Source organism: Phyllobates terribilis, unplaced genomic scaffold (genome assembly GCF_046119375.1).
Source record: "Phyllobates terribilis strain yellow unplaced genomic scaffold, ASM4611937v1 Scaffold_2__4_contigs__length_985480577, whole genome shotgun sequence".
In the NCBI taxonomy this organism is placed as follows: domain Eukaryota; kingdom Metazoa; phylum Chordata; class Amphibia; order Anura; family Dendrobatidae; genus Phyllobates; species Phyllobates terribilis.
In genome coordinates, this window is record NW_027362762.1 from 161,737,798 (window position 1) to 161,758,386 (window position 20,589).

The following is a 20,589-nucleotide window of genomic DNA, read 5'->3' on the forward strand; positions in this document are numbered from 1 at the left end:
CATTAACTCTTCAGCCAACGGAGCGCTGCTGAATGCTTCTACCTATAGCTGCTGAGACAGTTTTCTTACTTGCATTGATCAATGAAATCTAACATGAGACTTGCAAATATTTTGTTTCCCCTCCTAGAAAAGCATATACTGTGGTTTGCGCAGAGGTAAGCTAATGTGGCTGCCATTATTGGGAATTAAGGGGTCATCTGTTGGAGACGGTCCCTGACAATGCACACTAGGTAAGTTAATATAGCCATACATTAAAACATCAGAGGCCCTGTACAATGGCACATGGACAGGCCCAAGTTGCAGGTTTAGGCGGGCCCTTCAGTAAGGCTATGTTCACACATGTTGGGTTTTTCAGCGTTTTTTGCTGCAGATTTTTATGCAAATTTTCAGCTGCGTTTTGCAGTACCAGCAAAGTCAATGAAAAAACAGAATTATCTGTTCACATATCTTGCTTTTTTTTGCAGCGTATTTTGTGCCTTGGTTGGGTTTTTGGAAAATAGAGCATGTCACATCTATCAGCGTTTTGTCAGCTTATTTTAACCCATAGGAAGTAATGGGTGGTGAAAAAAATGCTGAAAAAACGCACCAAAATTTGCATCAGTGTTTTGGCAACGTTTTTTGATGACAAAAATAGAATGGGATTCTTTTTTTTCACAGAACTTTATGTACATGCATAAATAGAGACAGAAGGACTGTGAAAAAAAACGCTGAAAAAAAAACAGCAGCAAAAAAACACAGCAAAACCAGCGTTTTTGACGCAGCTGATTTCCTGCCAGAGATCAGTTTTGCTGCAGATTTGTGACGTAAAATAAACCCAACATGTGTAAACACAGCCTAAGAGTCCCAATAAGCCCCTCTATGCTTTCTATTTTTCCCCCATCCCCCCATAATCTTCCAACAGCTATAACTTTGTTATTTTTCAGTTTATAGTGTTGTATAAGGGCATGTGTTCATTCTAGGATACATATGTCTTTGTGATCTTGTTATTCAATTTTTTGTGAGAAGTCCCCGAAACACCGCAGTTATGCTATTTACATTTTTTTTTCCATTTTGGCATTCACAATGTGGAATAAATATTCTAACATTATTAGTTCGGACATTTATGGCAATAGCAAATATGTTCATTTTTTTTTATTCATGTTCAGGTCAGGAAAAGGATAGTGATGAGAACTTTTTATATTTTTCATGCATTTGTTAACATTTTTATTTGTCCCCCTAGGTCAGGGATGTCAAACTCAAATACACAGAGGGCCAAAATTAAAAACTTGGACAAAGTCGCGGGCCAACCAATATACAGTATTATGGACACCACATAGTCCTCCATACAGAATAATGGGCCCCATATAGTCCTCCATACAAAATAATGGACCCCACATAATCCTCCATACAGAATAAAAGACCCCACATAGTCCTCCATACATAATAATGAGCTCCACATAGTCCTCGATACATAATAATGGGCCCCATATAGTACTCCATGCAGTATAATGGGCCCACATAGTCCTCCACACAGTATAATGGGCCCCACATAGTCCTCCACACAATATAATGGGCCTCACATAGTCCTCCATACAGAATAATGGGCCCCACATAGTCCTCCATACAGAATAATGGGCCCCACATAGTCCTCCATACAGAATAAGGGGCCCCACATTGTCCCCCATACAGAATAATGGGCCCCACATAGGGGTGGTGGTTTTGATGTCGAGGGCCAAATAAAACCACCCTGTGGACCAGGGTTTGGCATGTATGCCCTAGGGCTAGGTTATCCAACCTGTAGCTCGGAAGGCACATGTGCCTTGTGGGCCCATTATGTGTGGCTCACATCTGTCTTCCAGCTGGATGTTTTAACACCAGGACTAGAAAACAGCTATGAAGGGCAGGTCTCCAGATGGTGATTTTTCTGACTAGCCCCACACAGAAGAGAAGTTCTTGATGGTCATATACAAGGGGAAGGGGGGAGGGGATAAATATGGCGAGCTGGAGGCAGAATGCCGGAATGATACTGCCAGTCAGGTGCTTGGAGCCAGATGCAAGTGTGTGAGTATGCTTGATGTAAGAGTACTGCTGAATGGGGTAAAGTGCGCACTGCTGGATTTAAGTATCCTGCCTACAAAAGAAGGGACACAAGGTCACAATGTGCTTTTTGTGTCGGAGCTTTAACTGTCTTTATTCCAGGTATTGCGTGTCAATTTTGTAGGGGGAGACCATTTCTTAGAGATGGATGTGGCTCTCACAGTAAGAAAAGTTGGGGACCAGTGCCCTAGGGGATCACCAAATCACTTGTACATTGTACTTATACATTGCAGTGTATTGTAAAATTACCGATCTCCTATAACGCCCAGTCTGTGGCACAAACATGGCGGACACGGGAGCTTTCAGTATGCCTCCTGGCTGTCATAAAGATAACATCAGCACCCAGCAATCATGTAGCAGAGGGTGAGATGGGTGTTGGAATGGACACCACCCACACCATTTCTATTACTACTGGCAGTATCTTAGGCTTCATTCACACATCAGTATTTTTGATCATTATTTCATCAGTATTTTTATGGCAGAACCAGAAGTGTCTCCAAAATAAACAACCAGTGTTAATTTTTCAGTTATAGTTTTTCTCTGTAAGTTCCACTCGTAACCAGCGACAGAAAAGCCAACACATCTGGAAACATCTATGACTGCATCGTAGGGTGCAACGCAACACCATATGAAATCATTACATCCAATGTCGCAATGTGTCGTTGCGATTTCAGCTTCGCTGTGTATTCTTAGCCTTAAAGGGAACCTGTCATACGATTGGTGCTGCCCGATATGCTGTTATTGTAGCTGTGTCGGCTTTACTTTTAAACCCTGCAACATTTCGGAGAAAATATAGAACCTGATTCATCAAAGCTTTTACGCTAGTATTTTAGTGTTAAAAACTTGAAAAGTTGCAAACTTTTGGCACAAGAGAGACTACTCAAAAAGCTTGTGACGTTTGACCTTCTCAAGCCATTTTCGGCAAGCTCCGACAAACTGGAGAAAGCTGCGGCGTGGAATCCCCCGATCATCAAATTCATGACGAACTGCGTCACAAACCTTACTCCAGTCCACGACTAGAACAATAATTGTGGCAAGATGCACAAAGAGTCGCACAACACTTTTCAGATGTTCCGGATATTAAGTGGTGCGCACCTCTTAATGAAGCAGAAGCATCTGCCTCCAGTTTTTCACGCAAGTCTTGATGAATCGGGCTCAAGTTTTAAAAAACAGCTGGGGACTATAGGTTTGATTCGTTATTGCATTTGTGCCTTTATTTTGGTCTTTTTTGCATTTTCATTTTGCACCTTATTATTTTAATCTGCGCCCTTTTAGTTAGGGTTTCCAAATGGTTTAGCTGATTCATAAATGTATACTTTGCAAAAAAATCACAATATCATCCCCCCATGGACAGATTGTATGTATGCCTGACATTTTGTTGAAAACTTTGAGACATATTAGAGAAACATGCAACTTTATACACCAAGGCCACATTCACATGTTCAGTATTTGTAAGCCAAAACCAGGAATGGGTGAAAAATACAGAAGTGGTGACGTGTTTCAATTATACTCTTCCTGATTGTTCCACTGCTGGTTTTGGCTTATAAATACTGATGTAAAATACTGAATGTGTGAATGTGGGCTAAGAATTGTAAAAAAAAGGGAGCATATTTGGGTACAATTTATAAACCGCATGCACCATTTTGTAAAATTTGACCCAAAAAATGTCACAAGACAAAAAAAGTAAAGTGTAATGCAAATGAGGAATGGGGCTCCATTAGTCTCCTCTGATTAGTCCAACCCCGTGTCAGCTTCTCCCTCCTCCCCTAGACTAACAGAAATTGGGGTGAGAAGCCGCCGGGGGCCGGGTTACAAGCCGTCAGCGGAGATATTCCGCCTATGGCTTTTCATAGTATGTTTTCTCAAAAACATTGCAGTGTTACAAAGTAAAATATACATGGTTTCCATAATACTAATAATTTGTTTCCTATAGCGCCAGCATATTCCACAGCACTTTACAATTCAGAGGAGACTTGTACAAACAATAAAGATATAACAGAATAACAGATAACTCAGATACCAAAAGGAGTGAGGGCCCTGCTCACAAGCTTACAATCTATGAGGAAATAGGGGAGACCTGAAAGGTAAATGGTAAAAAGTGCTTGTATTGTATGCTCCAGCCATCACTATAATAAATAGGGTATTCACGTAATGCTGCATGAACCGGTCACCAGCCAGTGTGTGTACAGTACAGGCACAGAGGGCTATTATGTGCATGGAGGGTGTGTGAACAGGTCATACAAGAGACTAGATTTACAGGAAAATTTAGGAAGGGCAAAAAGAGAATATTTAGCTAAGTGAGATGAGGCTATAGGCCAGTGTAAAGAAATGTGGTTTTAGGACACGCTTAAAACTGTGGGTATTGAGAATTAATTGCATTGTCCAGGGTAGTGCATTCCAGAGAATTGGTGCAGCTCATGAGAAGTTTTGGAGACGGAAGTGGGTTTGGATTGAGGGTGTTAGGCCGTGGTCACATTAGTGTATAGCAACCGATGCGAGATGCTAATGACACTTGGCTCAAACTCTGCTGCAAGAGTGAAACGAGTATCATGCTACTGTGATCTGATCCTCTTGCATGCGAGAATTGGATCACAGGTGCGGAGAAGAAGGAGAGATTAATTTCTCCATTGTGTGTCTCAGCGTATATCGGACTGCAGTCGGATGACACAGGGGCGGACACAGACTGTAGTGGGCCCCTGTGCAAGAAATTTTTGCCCCCCCCCCCCCCCCGCCCTTCATAGGGCAACAAAGTTATGTAAACATAACCCCCCCATGAGCATCTCTCATCCCCCCCATGTGCAGCTCTCATCCCCCCATGTGCATCTCATCCCCCCCATGTGCATCTCATCCCCCCCATGTGCATCTCTCACCCCCCCATGTGCAGCTCTCATCCCCCCCTCGTGCATCTCACCCCCCGTGCATCTCTCATCCCCCCGTGCATCTCTGATTCCCCCCACTCCTAGTTAATTAATTGTATTTAAAAAAAATAAAACTTGTTATACTCCCCCCCCCCCCCCCATGCGATCCCTGCAGAATCCTGGCGCTCGTCCACGTTGCTGCTACCAGGTTCTCCTGACTTCCGGCCATGTGACGGCGCGGTTCATGACCGGAAGTCAGGGGAATCATGAAGGTGCTGCCGCAGCAGCGCTGCCCTGCTACACAGAGGAAAGCGGCGCTGAGATGTCCGGGCGCTTAGCGCTCAGCATGGAGTCGGGGGCCCAGGGCCGGCTCCAGGTTTTTGTGGGCCCCGGGCGAAAGAGTCTCAGTGGGCCCCTTTAACACATACCACGATTCATGATGCACAGATACCGAAGAGAAATATATATATAGTACAATGCAAACATTTCACTTCTTACATTACATGAGTGATATCTATTGTAAATTCCACAATAGCTCAGAAACCAGCGAATCGCTCCACACAGTATACTGGCACCCATAAAATGCTCCATACAGGAGACTGGCCCCCATATAACACTCCATATGGAATACTGGCCCCCATATAACACTCCATACAGGATACTGGCCCCCATATAACGCTCCATGCAGGATACTGGCCCCCATACAATGCTCCATACAGGATACTGGCCCCCATATAACGCTCCATACGGAATACTGGCCCCCATATAACGCTCCATATAACGCTCCATACAGGATACTGGCCCCCATATAACGCTCCATACAGAATACTGGCCCCCATATAACGCTCCATGCAGGATACTGGCCCCCATATAACGCTCCATGCAGGATACTGGCCCCCATATAACGCTCCATACAGAATACTGGCCCCCATATAACACTCCACGCAGGCTGTTCCCCCCACATAATGCCCCACACAGGCTGTTCTCCCCACATAATGCCCCATGCAGGCTTTTCCCCCCCATATAGGATGTCACCCCCCCTTACAATGCCCCATGCAGGATGACACTCACCCCCCTTCCTTATAATGCCCCATGCAGGATGTCACCCCCCTCCCTTATAATGCCCCATGCAGGATGTCACACACACCCCCCTCCCTTATAATGCCCCATGCAGGATGTCACCCCCCCTCCCTTATAATGCCCCATGCAGGATTTCACCCCCCCCTTATAATGCCCCATGCAGGATGTCACACACCCCCACCTCACCCCCCTCCCTTATACTGCCACAGGCCTCCATACAATAAAAAAGAATCAAATACTCACCTCACGTCTCACCTGCTGCCGCTGCTCCGGACTCCAGCGTCGCCGGCCTCATCCCACTCTGCGCTGTGACTGCTCAGGAGAGAGCGCAGTGAAAAGACGTCACCGCACCCTCTGACCTGAGACGTCACAGTGCAGCAGCCGCCGAGGATGCAGGAGCTGCTGCGGAGGCACGGGGAGGGGTAAGTATTGTGCCGGGTGCCGGGGCCCTGAGCAAGCGGGGGGGAGCGGGCGCTGACACCGCCGCTCTCCTCCGCTCACGGGTCCCATAGCGCGCGTGGTGCCCGATGGCGACGGCTGGGCCCCAAACTGGAGTCAGGACAGTCATGCCCTGATGGCGGCCCTGCTGGAGGGGCCTCCTCTCCCTTGGGGCCCCCGTTCAATGAACGGGCTGCACGGGTGGTAGGTCCGCCCCTGGGATGACATCCAAGTGCAGTCTGATGTTTTCCACGCACCCATTAAGTGAAATGAGTGTGAGATGTGCTGCCAAACGCAGCATGCTGTGATTTTTTCCTCATGCTGAATCGGCATGAGAAAAAAAAATTGCAGAAATGCTCTGCTCTGTGTGAGCGAGCCTTTAGTCTTAGGTCATTAGCGGAACGGAGAGCGTGAGTTGGGTGATAGGCAGAAATCAGGGAGGAGACATAGGGCGGTGCAGAACTGTGCAGCGCTTAGTGGGTGAGAGTGATAAGTTTATATCGGACTCCGTTGGATGGGCAACCAGTGCAATGGCTGGCACAGGGTAGAGGCATCGGTGTAGCGGTTGGACAGAATTATTATCCTGGCAGCTGCAATCAGGACAGATTGGAGAGGGGAGAGTTTAGTAAGAGGGAGACTGAGCAGTAGAGCTTTACAGTTATCTAGATAAGAATGAGTAAGAGCGACAGTAAGAGTTTTTCTGAGGCAGAGGTAAGAAGCCTTTGCCATAACACAGCCAATGGTTTGGCAGCATAAATCTGCTGTCCGGGTCTCTTTATCCCACGTGGTAATCCACCACACGGCAAGCCCCGCATCTGAATAAACCAGAACTCCAGCGCGACCACACACCACGACCACAGTTGTTCTCACATTACTGCGCCAAACAACCTTATACTTTCAATAATAGGTAAAAAAAAAGCATCACAAAACCAATGAGGGGAAGTAAGGAAGGGTTTTTATTGTTAAAAAGTTGTTAATTTTGAGGGACACATGGCTTTGTACAAAATAAGTGACTTTTTAACATTTTGCCCCTCCTGCCCAAACATGGGAAGCCAAGCGGGTGCAGATAGCCTTCCAAATAAAATATAAGCCTCAATTATTAATTGCAAATAATTAAAAAAAAAATCACAACGCCGGCTCCTCAGAGGAGGGAGGAAGAAGGCGCTCAGCTCCAGCCACAACATGGATCTGCGCACAGGACAGCCTGCCACATGATATATCCGGGTGGGAATTGGGCAATGGGACAAAAAGGAAACCGTACTACAAGTTTCCGCTGCTGAGGACCCCCACATGTCCATGGAGGACGCACTGAGTCCACTCTGGGGTGACCACGCAGTAGCCATGCACCCCTATGAAACATTTCTGATGCGAGGCAACAGGTTGGGCCATAAATGCAGCATAAATAGCGACTGATGAGACATCCGTGATGTTATGGACACTGTGTCATTATACACTGCTCAAAAAACCCACAGAAGTTGCTCAGGTAGTGCAGCTCATCCAAGATGGCACATCAATGCGAGCTGTGGCAAGAAGGTTTGCTGTGTCTGTCAGCATAGTGTCCAGAGGCTGGAGGCGCTACCAGGAGACAGGCCAGTACACTAGGAGATGTGGAGGGCAACAACCCAGCAGCAGGACCACTGCCTCCGCCTTTGTGCCAGAGCCCTGCAAAATGACCTCCAGCAGGCCACAAATGTGCATGTGTCTGCACAAATGGTTAGAAACCGACTCCATGAGGGTGGTATGAGGGCCCAACGTCCACAGATGGGGGTTGTGCTCACAGCCAAACACCGTGCAGGACGCTTGGCATTTGCCACAGAACACAAGGATTGGCAAAGTCGCCACTGGCGCCCTGTGCTCTTCACAGATGAAAGCAGGTTCACACTGAGCACGTGACAGATGTGACAGAGTCTGGAGACGCCGTGGAGAGCGATCTGCAGCCTGCAACATCCTTCAGCATGACCGGTTTAGCAGTGGGTCAGTAATGGTGTGGGGTAGCATTTCTTTGGAGGGACGCACAGCCCTCCATGTGCTCGCCAGAGGTAGCCTGACTGCCATTAGGTACCGAGATGAGATCCTCAGACCCCTTGTGAGACCATATGCTGGTGCGGTTGGCCCTGGGTTCCTCCTAATGCAGGACAATGCCAGACCTCATGTGGCTGGAGTGTGTCAGCAGTTCCTGCAAGATGAAGGCATTAAAGCTAAGGACTGGCCTGCCCGTTCCCCAGACCTGAATCCGATTGAGCACATCTGGGACATCTCCTGGTGTACAGGCCTGTCTCTTGGTAGCGCCTCCAGCCTCTGGACACTACGCTGACAGACACAGCAAACCTTCTTGCCACAGCTCGCATTGATGTGCCATCCTGGATGAGCTGCACTACCTGAGCAACTTCTGTGGGTTGTAGAGTCCGTCTCATGCTACCACGAGTGTGAAAGCACAACCAACATTCAAAAGTGACCAAAACATCAGCCAGAAAGCATTGGTACTGAGATGTGGTGTGTGGTCCCCACCTGCAGAACCACTCCTTTATTGAGGGTGTCTTGATAATTGCCAATAATTTCCATCTATTGTCTATTCCATTTGCACAACAGCATGTGAAATTGTCAATCAGTGTTGCTTCCTAAGTGGACAGTTTGATTTCACAGAAGTTTGATTTACTTGGAGTTATATTCTGTTGTTTAAGTGTTCCCTTTATTTTTTCGAGCAGTGTACATACGATCTCAAGGGAAAACCGTCTTTGTTGCCAATAGCAACCAATCAGCGCCCAGCTCTCATTTCTGAACTCGGCCTAATTTAACAAAAGCCGCTCCGCCATTGGTCGCCATGGGCAATCCGTTTTCACACATCTGGCCCATCGGAAATGGGAAGCCAACCGGTCACTTCCAGTGTAGCAGAAGTATAACACCCAGCATCCCTTGTTCCACCCGCCACCACGTGTCTCACTATCGCCTCACGTCAGCGCGTCATCAGTTCACAAGGTCCCGCCCCTTCCTCCTCCCCTTGCCGCCTGTTGCCCTGCGGTAAAATGGCGGCTGCCGGCATGACCTGCAAGGGACGCAGCTCTGCAGCACGTGTTATGATGGCGCCGGCTGCTGACCCCTGACTGCCGGAAGTAGTTTCTGTGTGAGCATGCGCCGTACCGGCTGTTGGGAGGGACGTCGGCGGAAGAGGCCGGGCTCCAGCGCCGCAGCTTGAGGAGGGTGTGGGGGCTTGGCCTGTGTGACAAGCAGTGCGGGCCCCGCCGCTGTCACTCACTCGTCCTTCCTTCCTCTCCCGCACTAATCCTCGTCGCTCTCCTGTTCCCCTCCCCCCGAGTGTCCGGGCCCCGCTCCCTGCCGTGATAGGATGCTCTTGTTCGTGGAGGTGAGGACCGGAGAATGAGGGTGAGGGGCCTGGAGCCGCCATGTGACTGAGGCCGGGCTGACACAGCAATCCTCCGCGGGCCGCGCTGCACCTGAGCGGTGAGGGGTGCGGGGCGGCGGGTGCTGGGGGCGGCCATCACTGCGGGCTAATCCGGGGCAGCGAGGGGCTGAGGGGGAGGGGGCGGCTGCAGTGACCTTTGTCGGAGCTGCTGCTGCTGGCGGCAGAGTCAAGGTGACATGGAGCAGAGCCGGCACTGACACTGCCGGCCGGGAGGAGCCGCCATATGGACGGGCCCGGCCTCCGCCATGTGCTCCGTCCTTGTGTATGTACTGGTGTCACTACTACCCCTATCATTACATCCAGTACATAATGCCCTGATGTCACACTACTACCCCCCCCCCCATCATTACATAATGCCCTGATGTCACACTACTACCCCCCCCCCCATCATTACATAATGCCCTGATGTCACACTACTACCCCCCCATCATTACATAATGCACTGGGGTCACCACTACTACCCCCAATCATTGCATCCTGTACATAATGCAATGGTAGTCACACTAATAATAATCTTTATTTTTATAACATTTTCCGTAGCTCTTTACATACATTATCGTCGCTGTCCCCATCGGGGCTCACAATCTAGATTCCCTATCAGTATGTCTTTGGAGTGTGGGAGGAACCCGGAGGAAACCCAAGCAAACACAGGGAGAACATACAAACTCCTTGCAGATGTTGTCCTTGGTGAGATTTGAGCCCAGGACCCCAGCGCTGCAAGGCTGCAGTGCTAACCACTGCGCCACCTTGCCGCCCATACGCTACCACCCCCCATCGGACCCGTAATGGGGGTGGTAGTGTGACCCCCCCCAGTGCATTACGGGACCGATGGGGGTGGTAGTGTGACCCCCAGTGCATCGGTCCCGCAATGCACTGGGGGTCACTCTACCACCCCCATCGGTCCCGCAATGCACTGGGGGTCACTCTACCACCCCCATCGGTCCCGCAATGCACTGGGGGTCACTATTCCACACCCATCATGTGTAGTCAGTGAACCAGGGTCACCAGGATTTTTTTGGTATGATGGGATGAATGTTATTTTGCTAATACACCAGATAAGATGTGGAGAGATCCCTGGGGTCATCCTGGGCAGGCGGGTGGTTATGTGCCATCAGAGGAGCAGCTGTGTTCCCCTGCCACCTTCCTCTCTAGGTAATGGGCTGCTCTCCTGCGAGCACTGATCAGTAGCCTGGGGACTTGGCTTGTTGGGTGACGATAGTTGGTGTGATTAGATATGTAATATATTATGTAATGAGCACATTGAGGTTTCCCATCCCCCAGTCTGTGATGAGCAACAAGTCGGTGAGTGCTGAGCATTACGACACTTCCTGTTGCCTCTGCCGTTCACCAAGGACGTTGCTGTTGGCCGCTTATATTCCATTTTGTTTGGAAAGCCTTTTGTAGCTGACCTGGGCCACTTCTGTATCTGCCATTTCGTTAGTTTACTTTGGTCACTGCCCTCCTGTAAGAGAAAGTTAACTCTGAATTACCTGTGCTGCTGATTGGTTGCCCTGCTCTTGTTTTATACAGCTTGCAGGGAAAGCCGGGTGACTGCCGAAAAGGCCTACACCACGGCCTTTCTACAAAGTTACAAAGCCTCAAAGAGGCATCTGTGTTTGCACCAATGCATTCAGGGTGGAGGCGGTTATTGATTAGCTTACAGGGCTCTGGGAATACTACTAGTATGCTTTGTGTATGATGGCAGCCATGTTTGTCATCACTCAGCTTTCCCAAAAGCTGAATAGACAATGTAGTAGCTTATGAGGAGCTCAATGACTGGACTTTATTTTTGGTTTTGTCTCGCTGGATCCTTTACCCTTGAGCTGGTCAGTTTACTCCCATTCGGAGTCCATGCATGTGTATGGGGTTTGGGAGGGAGCGCTGAAGGATCTGTTGGCAGACCACTGGGTGATGTATCGCTGGCTTGTGGCCCTCGCCTGGTAATCCTGGGTGGAGGTGATTACAAACTGAAATTGTCCTAGGGAGGAGCAGCAGTTGTCAGTAAGCCTGTGCCCATCAGCTGTATTGAGTAGTTCTGATACTCATTTTGCAGATGCTGCTTAATGTGTCTGTACACTCAGAAAACATCTTTCACATCAGACTTGGCTGACGTTTTGATGAGTGGGGATCCGGTTGCTGAGACCCCCACTGATTGCGGGAGGATGTAGGTGCAGTAGTGTTCAACTGAGTTGTGTCTTTGATAATAAGTTAGTGTCCATATTGTGAAGGGGGAGCAGCTGAGCTTATTGGTGGGCATCTCCGCACACGTGTCCCAGCAATGGAACCACCTGACATGTCATGTTTCTGAAAGTGCTGCTACACTTTAACTATCAGGTGTCAACTGCCGTCCACAAGACTGTGCACAGTTCTGTGTTCCTTGGCACAGCAGTAGCACCGGTGTGAGGCCTGTGCTCCGCTAACATCAGCAGTGTTGGTGGGGTCCATGGGCCTCCAATGTTATGTGCACATGGTCAGGAGCCGCTGCGGTTTTGCCGCTGAGTGTTATGCCGCGTCAAACCCGCAGCGTCCAGCTGTTAAAGCATAGTGGATGGGATTTGTAGAAATCCCATGTCCACTGTGTCTGCCGCTCGCCTGCGTAAACTGTCATGCGGAGCGTCTTTCCAGACAGCAGCATGTCAATTTCTCCTGTGGAGTCGCTACTCTCCACAAGAGAAATTGGATCACTACAATGTATTGAATGCGGTGAATCCACATGGTTCAATGAACACATGCGGATTCAGTGCTTTGGATGCATCATAAAGTATACTGTGTTCAAAGCGCTGCCTCTATGGATCGTGTGCACATACCCCAACAGTCGCTTACTTTGTACTGTCATTCTTCCACTTAGCAGCGGTGCAGTTTACAGATAACACGCGGTTAATATGGTTGATGATGGCCACGTGGCCTTGAAGGTATCCAATTTACCTGCTAGATTACCTGTGACATCTGCTCACACCACATTTTGGCTGTTTTGTTTTTTTTGCTGCTTGTGACCCTTGCCATGTGGCACAGTACCCTAGGGCACTTGGGTCTATTTTTGTTTAGCTTGTGATTCTTGGGCGCATGCTCAGACCCACATATCACATCAACCCAGTTGATCACACTACTGATTAACACATGGGACTTGCGACAATCACTTAAACTGTTTTTGCAAGGCAAATGCATGTATGCTGTGAATGTAAAACCAGGGTGCAGAAGCCACGCGTGCTTGTCCTGACACAGCAGGTTCTCCCATGGGCAGTAATGGCTGACATGGGAGCTCCTGAGAAGCTGGATGTACGCTCAAAGGCATTTCTGTTTTGGCAGTTGGTGGTGCGGTCTCGGCAGACACATATGTTTGTGGCATGTCCTATAGATATCTGTGAATGGGTAAGGGGGAATTTGCTGGGCCCACCAATCTGTAGGATTAAAATACAAACATTAACCAGAAGGCTATTAAAGGAAACCTGTCAGCATGAAAGTGCAGCCCACTGCAGGCAGCATGTTATAGAGCAGGAGGAGCTGCAGGATGAGCTGCACGGTGGCTCAGTGGTTAGCACTGCAGCCTTGCAGCGCTGGGGTCCTGGGTTCAAATCCCACCAAGGACAACATCTGCAAGGAGTTTGTATGTTCTCCCCTTGTTTGTGTGGGTTTCCTCCGGGTTCTCCGGTTTCCTCCCACCCTCCAAAGACATACTGATAGGGAATGTAGATTGTGAGCCCCAATGGGGACAGTAATGATGTCTGTAAATTGTCTGAATTGTAAAGCGCTGCGGAATATGTTGGCGCTATATAAATAAAAAGATTATTTATTTAGCTGAGAAGATTGATCCATAGTTACGTGAGAAAAGTCTCAGTATAAACTGTTTTCATCATTTAATCCTCAGCTCTTTCTGGGGTTTTCAGTCCAGTGGGCACCATGTAGCCATACATGGTGAGCAGTAAATCACTGATAGGCCCGTCCACTGGACCCAAAACCCCAGAAAGAGAAGAGGATTAAATGATCAAAACACAAGTTATACTGAGACTTTACTCACAAACTATATATCAATCTTCTCAGCTCCTCCTGTTCCATGGTGGCTGCACTTTCATGCTGACAGGTTCCCTTTAGGCTGCGTTCACACATTGCGTATTTTCCTGCTTTTTTTTACCTGCGTTTTTTTACGCAGGTAAAAAAAACACCTCCATTCACACACTGCGTAAAAAAGCGCAGCAAAAAATGCAGTGTGAAAAATAAAGGGTGACATGTGTACTGTCTTTGTCTGTCATGTGTGTATCGTCTGTGTCGTGTGTGTGTCCCTAGTAGTGTATGTACAGACTATGGATACTCACCTACCCGATGGATGAGAGACGCGTCTGCTCCGTCCCGCGCTTGCAGCATCTGCTGTGAAGCGATCAGCAGACTGTCACGTGACCGGCTTGTAAATCAGCTGACCGGAAGCCGGTTACAAGCCTGTTAGCTAACAGCTGATTGGCTCACCGACAGATGCTGGAAGCGCGGGATTGGAGCGGACCGGACGCCTCTCCCCTGACATCGGGTAGGTGAGTATCCATCCTGCGCCCCCGTACGGTGCGATGTGAACACCGCTGCGTAATTCCATCGCTTATAATGGGCACAATAGAGAGCGCGGGACGCAGTTGCGTAAAGAATTGACATGCCAATTCTTTACGCAGCTGCGCTTTCCCACTGCGTAAAATTACACTGTGTCTGAACGGCAAAGTGAATTTCCCATTCACTTTGCTGGCAGACACAAAGCACATTGCGTATTTTCAAAAAGCGCGCGCAAAAAAGCTCGCGAAAATACGCAATGTGTGAACGCAGCCTTACTCTGATTTAAGCCGGGTGCGTATATTACAGCCCCTAAACAAATTGCCATGCCTGGACTGACTTAGTCTTATCTGTGTCTGAGACTGCAAGTTCAGGTTTGGAGGCCCAAGGTCAGTCCAGGCATTGGTGTCATGTACAGCTGTAATATACGCCTGTCTGAACCTGGCCTAACAAGTACATATTCAGTGCTGCCAAAAATGACATGGAATCCTCAAATGGCACAAGCCACTCTGATGCATTGTGTACAAACCTTTATGCTCGGAGTGGTCATTAGTTACATCCTGCAGCTTGGTAACATTGACACGTTGCTCATAGTGCGCTTCCTCATGTGCCTGCTAAAGGGAAACTGTCATGTCCTATCTATACTGCCCTCCCAGTGTTAGTGATGCAATGTGCACCACTAACACACTTTTCTCATTAAAATTGGTGGTAATATAATGAGTCTATAACATGTTATACACTTATATCCTACCTGCTCGTTTTAGTCATAGGGGTGTGATCCTGGTATTCAGTTGGGGCTGGCGCCTCTCATGTATTTGAATTTTGCTCCCGGCTAGTGCTGATATAAGTAGGGCGCTTGCGCAGTTTTACATGGCCAGCCTCGGCTCCCTGCACATGTGCCTCACTTATATCAGCACTAGCCGGGAGCAAAATTCAAATACATGAGAGGCGCCAGCCCCAACTGAATACCAGGATCACACCCCTATGACTAAAACGAGCTGGTAGGATCTAAGTGTATAACATGTTGTAGACTCATATTACCACCAATTTTAATGAAAAAAGCGTGTTAGTGGTGCACATTCATACTGACATGCTCGCTCTTTAGATACAGATTATTTGCAGTAATGATTCTGTTTGCTGCATTATCTGTACGTCTGTGGGCAGCTGTGCCTTCTACCAAGCGGTCGTCAAGGTTAATATGACACAACCCTGTTAAACAATGTGTGCTCTGATCATTTGGACGGTTACCAAATGTTACCATTGCTAGCAAAGTAGCTGCAAGCCGGAGCGGTCACTGCAGGCCAGGCAGCAATGGCCTTGTCTCCTGCTGCCAGAGTACACAGGGGAAGCAGGAGTGACAGCCATGTGATGCCATTACTGCACATCCTGCCTGTCTTCTGACTCTAGGGCACTACCACTGTTACCGGTCTATTCAAGGTCACCATGCTGGAGATATAGCCTTTTGCTCAAGGGAAGCATTTTTTTTTTTTCTGTTGCTTTTTAAATTTTCTAATTAAATTACAATGCAAATATATAATATCTATTGTAGAAGGCAGCAAATGTTAAAAGGCTGTGATATTATTTATATAGCGCCGTTGATTCCTTGGTGCTGTACAGAAGGGGTTACATACCAAATACAGATATCACTTACAGTAAACTAACAATGATAGTGGTGCAGAGGGTAGAGGACCCTGCCCTTGCGGGCTTACATTCTACAGGAACGGGGAGGAGACAGTAGGTTGGGGTAGAATTAATGACCTCTAGAACTGGAAACGTCAACCCCCAGTGTCCATAATCACTTACACAATTTAATCGTGACTTTTCCCCACTACAGTTCCTTCACTGTTTTCTCAGTTTGTTAAAAAACAAAAGATGAACTTGTAACTTTTTTTTTTTTTTTGTTCATTCTCTCTAGAACAGTTTTTGTCATCTGTTTTGTACCTGGTGAGGATTGAGACCTCCTTCAAGCAGCTGTTTCCTTTCCAGGTTCACAGCAGTCAATTGGTCTGTGTTATGTGCTAGGAAACACTAGCGATGATTCCCGCTGCTCGGCAGTCATTACACTGGTCTCTTATGTACCAGCGTAGGGCATGTAATGGCAATCTGCTTGTGCACCACTCGTGATGTGGGTGAGTGTACGGAGCTGCACGCGGTGCCAGTCATATCTGCATCGTGTGAAGGGACTACTCCGTTTGTATTTCTGTGCTCTCCGGAGGGACTTCAGGTGTCTGGCAGAGTTAAAATACACTCTGTAAAGTGTCCAAGAACAGAACCTTCTGGAAGCTTGTAACCTCTGAATAGTGTTTGTTTGTTTTGTTTTTTTTTTTTTGGTTTTTTTTAAAGCCTTTTTGGCAATGTTGGTGACAAATGATAATCCTGCCAGGTCTTGTGCTAACTAATTTTAAGTCCTTTAATCCGGCACTTTACGGTCAAGGAAACCTAATAAGACATTCAGGATTATTCTTGATCTACATTGGATTAAAAGGAATTTCCCTCCCTATCAGGTCTTTAGCGACTTCATCGCGATGGCTGCTGCCTGCCACGATCTGATAATGCCGCTCATTGGCAGCCATGGTGAGCTGTGTTACAGGCCATCCCACCAGGTCTTAACTGGGGAAATATAAAGACCTGGCTTAAAAGAACAGGTACACTGATCAGTTTCTACTTTCAGAAAAATCCTACCCTGATTCTGCGTCAGAAATCTGCAGCTGTCCCCAGGTTTCTGCCACTGAATTGCAGTTTAGCTTGACTTTCAATGCTGCTAATCCGTGAGGCTGCATAATACCATTTACTTGTCTAATCTTTGTTGAGAATTGTCATGAGGAATACATGTGTATTTCGGGGCAGGATAGGAAAGCGCTATGTGAACAGGCCCTCCTGTAGATGAGTTGAAAATCTTGTTTGCTGTAGGTTTGTGTTTTCCCTTTACTTTGTCCAACCTGTTTGTCCACATCCATTCGCTCCTAAGCTTGTATTGAAATCTTACTGTCTGTTTGTCTTGTTGCTTGTGTGCCTGGTATTTACCATACAATGAGAGCAGCCATGTTTAGGAACGGCCAGTGTTTGGATATGTATCCTATGTACCTGGAAACGGTGACATCACTGCGATGGGGACGACTGGTGTAAGAGTATAGATGGGTTTGTCTTTAGATTTATTATTCCTATCCTGATAAAATGGAAAGGATTGCAAATTTTTTTTTTGTAAGCCCCCTATGTGATCTTGGGGTGAGCAGCTGTAGTAAGGAAGTGCTGTGGATGCTCTCAAATGGGTTTTCCCATCTAAAAAGTGGTGACATGGGCTGCATGTCTGCGAGTTTAACCCTTTAACTTTCAAGAATGTTTAAAACCGAAGTATAACTCATTCTATTCAGAGACATATATTCATGTCATATGCGGGAGGACATGGACCGAACACTTTCATTGCGCAGATTCAGGAGCCGTGTCCAACACCAATATCTTCACTATCAAAAGTAAAAGATGCACCAAAATAATACCATTGAAAACTACTCATTATCCTTCAAAAAAAAAATTCCTTGGATTCTTCTATTTAGAGATTAAAAATGTGTCTTGTAGAGTACGACCGCACTCATTATTTGGGAAACTGCACGTAGCACAGATCTCAGCTACTTATTGCTGCCCAATACATAGTATATCGTAATAGAACTGCAAAGCTTCCGCTGCAATTTTAGAAAGGCAATGAAATGTGTAAAGGAGTGAGAAGAGGAAGGTTGCGAGCACGCACAATACCCCCTGTCCCAGACCGCCAGTCGGCTTTGTGGTGCAACAGTTCACCAACATCTAGGTTAAAGACTTTGCCTATAACAGTGGATGCCCACCTCAATAAAAACTTGAGCGTGGCATGGATTGAGTAAAAAGCAAATTGTGACGTTCGCCGGTGTGTATCCAGGACAGGCAGCTTTCATGGACTGGAAGACATGACGTTACTGGTCTTTGGTCACTAGATGCCTGGCTGTAGTGGGTACAACTTGTCGTCAGAGAAATATCCAATGATGCACTGCTTAAGTCACCTGACTGCTGCAGTCAATCGCAGTGGTCTGAAGATCATGGCTTCTGTTCCTGGCGTGTTTTTTTGTGAACGAAATTAAGAATCATGTCAATTTTTTGGGATGATTTCAGAGTGCAAATCAAATTACATGTGCCCATTGAGTCAATTGTAATCAGTATCAGAAAACTTCATGTGAAAACTTTTATAAACTTTAAGGAACGTGAAAGTTGAAGTAACTTTTTAGTGGCTCATGAACTTTGATAAAATGTTTTTGTATTAGCATTCAAAGTTATAAACCTACATTTGCATAATTGTATTGATTGATTTATTTTTCTTTCTACTTAGGTGGCATCTAAAGGAGCTGGTTTGAATCCTCATGCAAAAGTATGGCAGGAAATCCCGCAAGGAAACACTGAAGTTTCTGAGACTGTCAATGGCACAGAAGAGTCTTGGGATGAGGCAGTGGCCACAACAGAAACACACACTGAAGGTTGGTCTATTTGAACGTCATAAGTCACATCTGCAAAAAAAAAAAAAAAAAAAAAGTCGTGTCAAGTTTTCTTTCCTATAATTTAATAAATGTACAACTTCCTAGGAGGTCTGCAAACATCACTCGGGTGTGGCAGCAAAAAATATATACATCGACCCAGCGTAGGCCGTCCTCCCTTGCTATGTAAATAGGGGCCTAGGTATGAGCGACCCTAAACTGTTCCCTTGTGAAATATTGAAAATTATTTCAGACCATTATTTTCTGTTTCTATCCAGGGACAGTGCTCGCCTCTTAAATCAGCAGCCAATATTCATGGTCTCTGTGTAAGAAATGTTAGCCCCTTCTGCCAGGCTGTAGGAGCTAAGCAAATCTATTTTAACATGGTGCCCTATTTTGATTGGAATAATCCATTTTAAGTTTAATAGTTTACGTAGACATACGAGGCCGGTGGGCACAAAGGTGCTTTATTGCACCCATGGTTGGAGAGTTACCCGGGCATCGAGTAGTGTGCAGTCGCATTGCTCCATGGCTGTCTGATGGGGCAGGAGTATGCACCCGTGCCACCCATTTAACGATTTCAAATATTCTAAACTCAGAAGTGAACAAATAAGAGAACAGATTAGAAGATCTGCATTGTAGTCATTACAGGCAACCTATATTTTTAAAAACATTTAACGGAGATATGTAATCTGAAGATGTCTTGGTATTTAAACTGTTTTTTTTTTGTTTGTTTTTTTTCAAATTTTTTTTAAAAGTTTTTATCATGTCACAATCTTGCAGTTTTCACTCCTACCACTCATGTTTTTTTTTAGACTTTAAAGGGAGCCTGTCAGATCCCCTATGTTCCCATATCACCAGCATTTGTATCTTCCTGTATAAATTCCTTGCCTAACAGTCCCTTTTAGTGTTTAACATAAACAGATCTTTAGACAAAGTATTTCTAAGTATTTTTATCATATGCCAATCACCTTTTGATGAGTCAATGGGTATTTTCTTTCCCCAGACTAGTCGGCCCCTTCACCATGTGGATATGATTTGCAATAGCTGGCGTCATCACCTGCTCTTCGCAGAACTCGCACGTGCACTCCACTTACTTTCATACAAGTCATTGTGCCTTTGTAGCCAGGTGTACGCTTCCCGGCTTCAAAGGCGCATGTCCAGAAGCAAAGAAGGAGCGTCATCTTTGGCTCCTCCGATGACGTCAAGCCTCTTCTCTTTTTCTGGACATGGGCAATGCTCCTCTGAGGCCGGGAAGCTTAAACCTGGCTACAGAGGCATAATGACTTGTGTGAAAGAAAATTGCGACCTGTCAAATTCTCTTTAACTTCCTATTGTTTCAGGAAATGACACCTGTACATAAATTTGGGGTCTGATCATTATGGCTCTCTTGTATTGAAGTGTCAAATGAGCTTGTGCAAAGGTCATTGTGAAGGGAGGGGGAGCTGTGACATCGCCTATTGTGTATTGAGGTTACCTGTCATTGTATTCCTGCCTTTAAGTAGCCTGCTGAAAACTTCCTGAAAGGACAGGAAGTAGGATTCTAAAAAAGCCCCAGTTGCTTATGTGAAATTTACTGAAATAAGTTTTTTTTTTTCTTTTTTTTTGTCATATGGTCTTTATTAAAAAAAAAAAAATTGCAAAAAAAGGTTTTAAATATGGAAAACAAACCTGATTTACACAGTAGGTAATTTTG

General features: G+C 46.6%; 1 protein-coding gene across 4 annotated transcripts in view; it reads left to right on the top strand.

Moving 5' to 3' along the window:
• Positions 1-9,598: 9,598 nt before the first annotated feature.
• Positions 9,599-20,589, top strand: part of LARP4 (La ribonucleoprotein 4) — a 43,463-nt gene continuing 32,472 nt past the window's right edge. For 2 of the 4 annotated variants that reach the window (XM_073663206.1, XM_073663208.1), the window contains exons 1-2: positions 9,599-9,813; positions 18,752-18,896. In XM_073663206.1, coding sequence (XP_073519307.1) covers positions 9,796-9,813; positions 18,752-18,896 — 163 coding nt within the window. In that variant the 5' untranslated portion in view covers positions 9,599-9,795. Of the gene's footprint in view, positions 9,912-18,751; positions 18,897-20,589 lie in introns of all 4 variants that reach the window. The other 2 variants (XM_073663209.1, XM_073663207.1) reach the window with 2 other exon arrangements.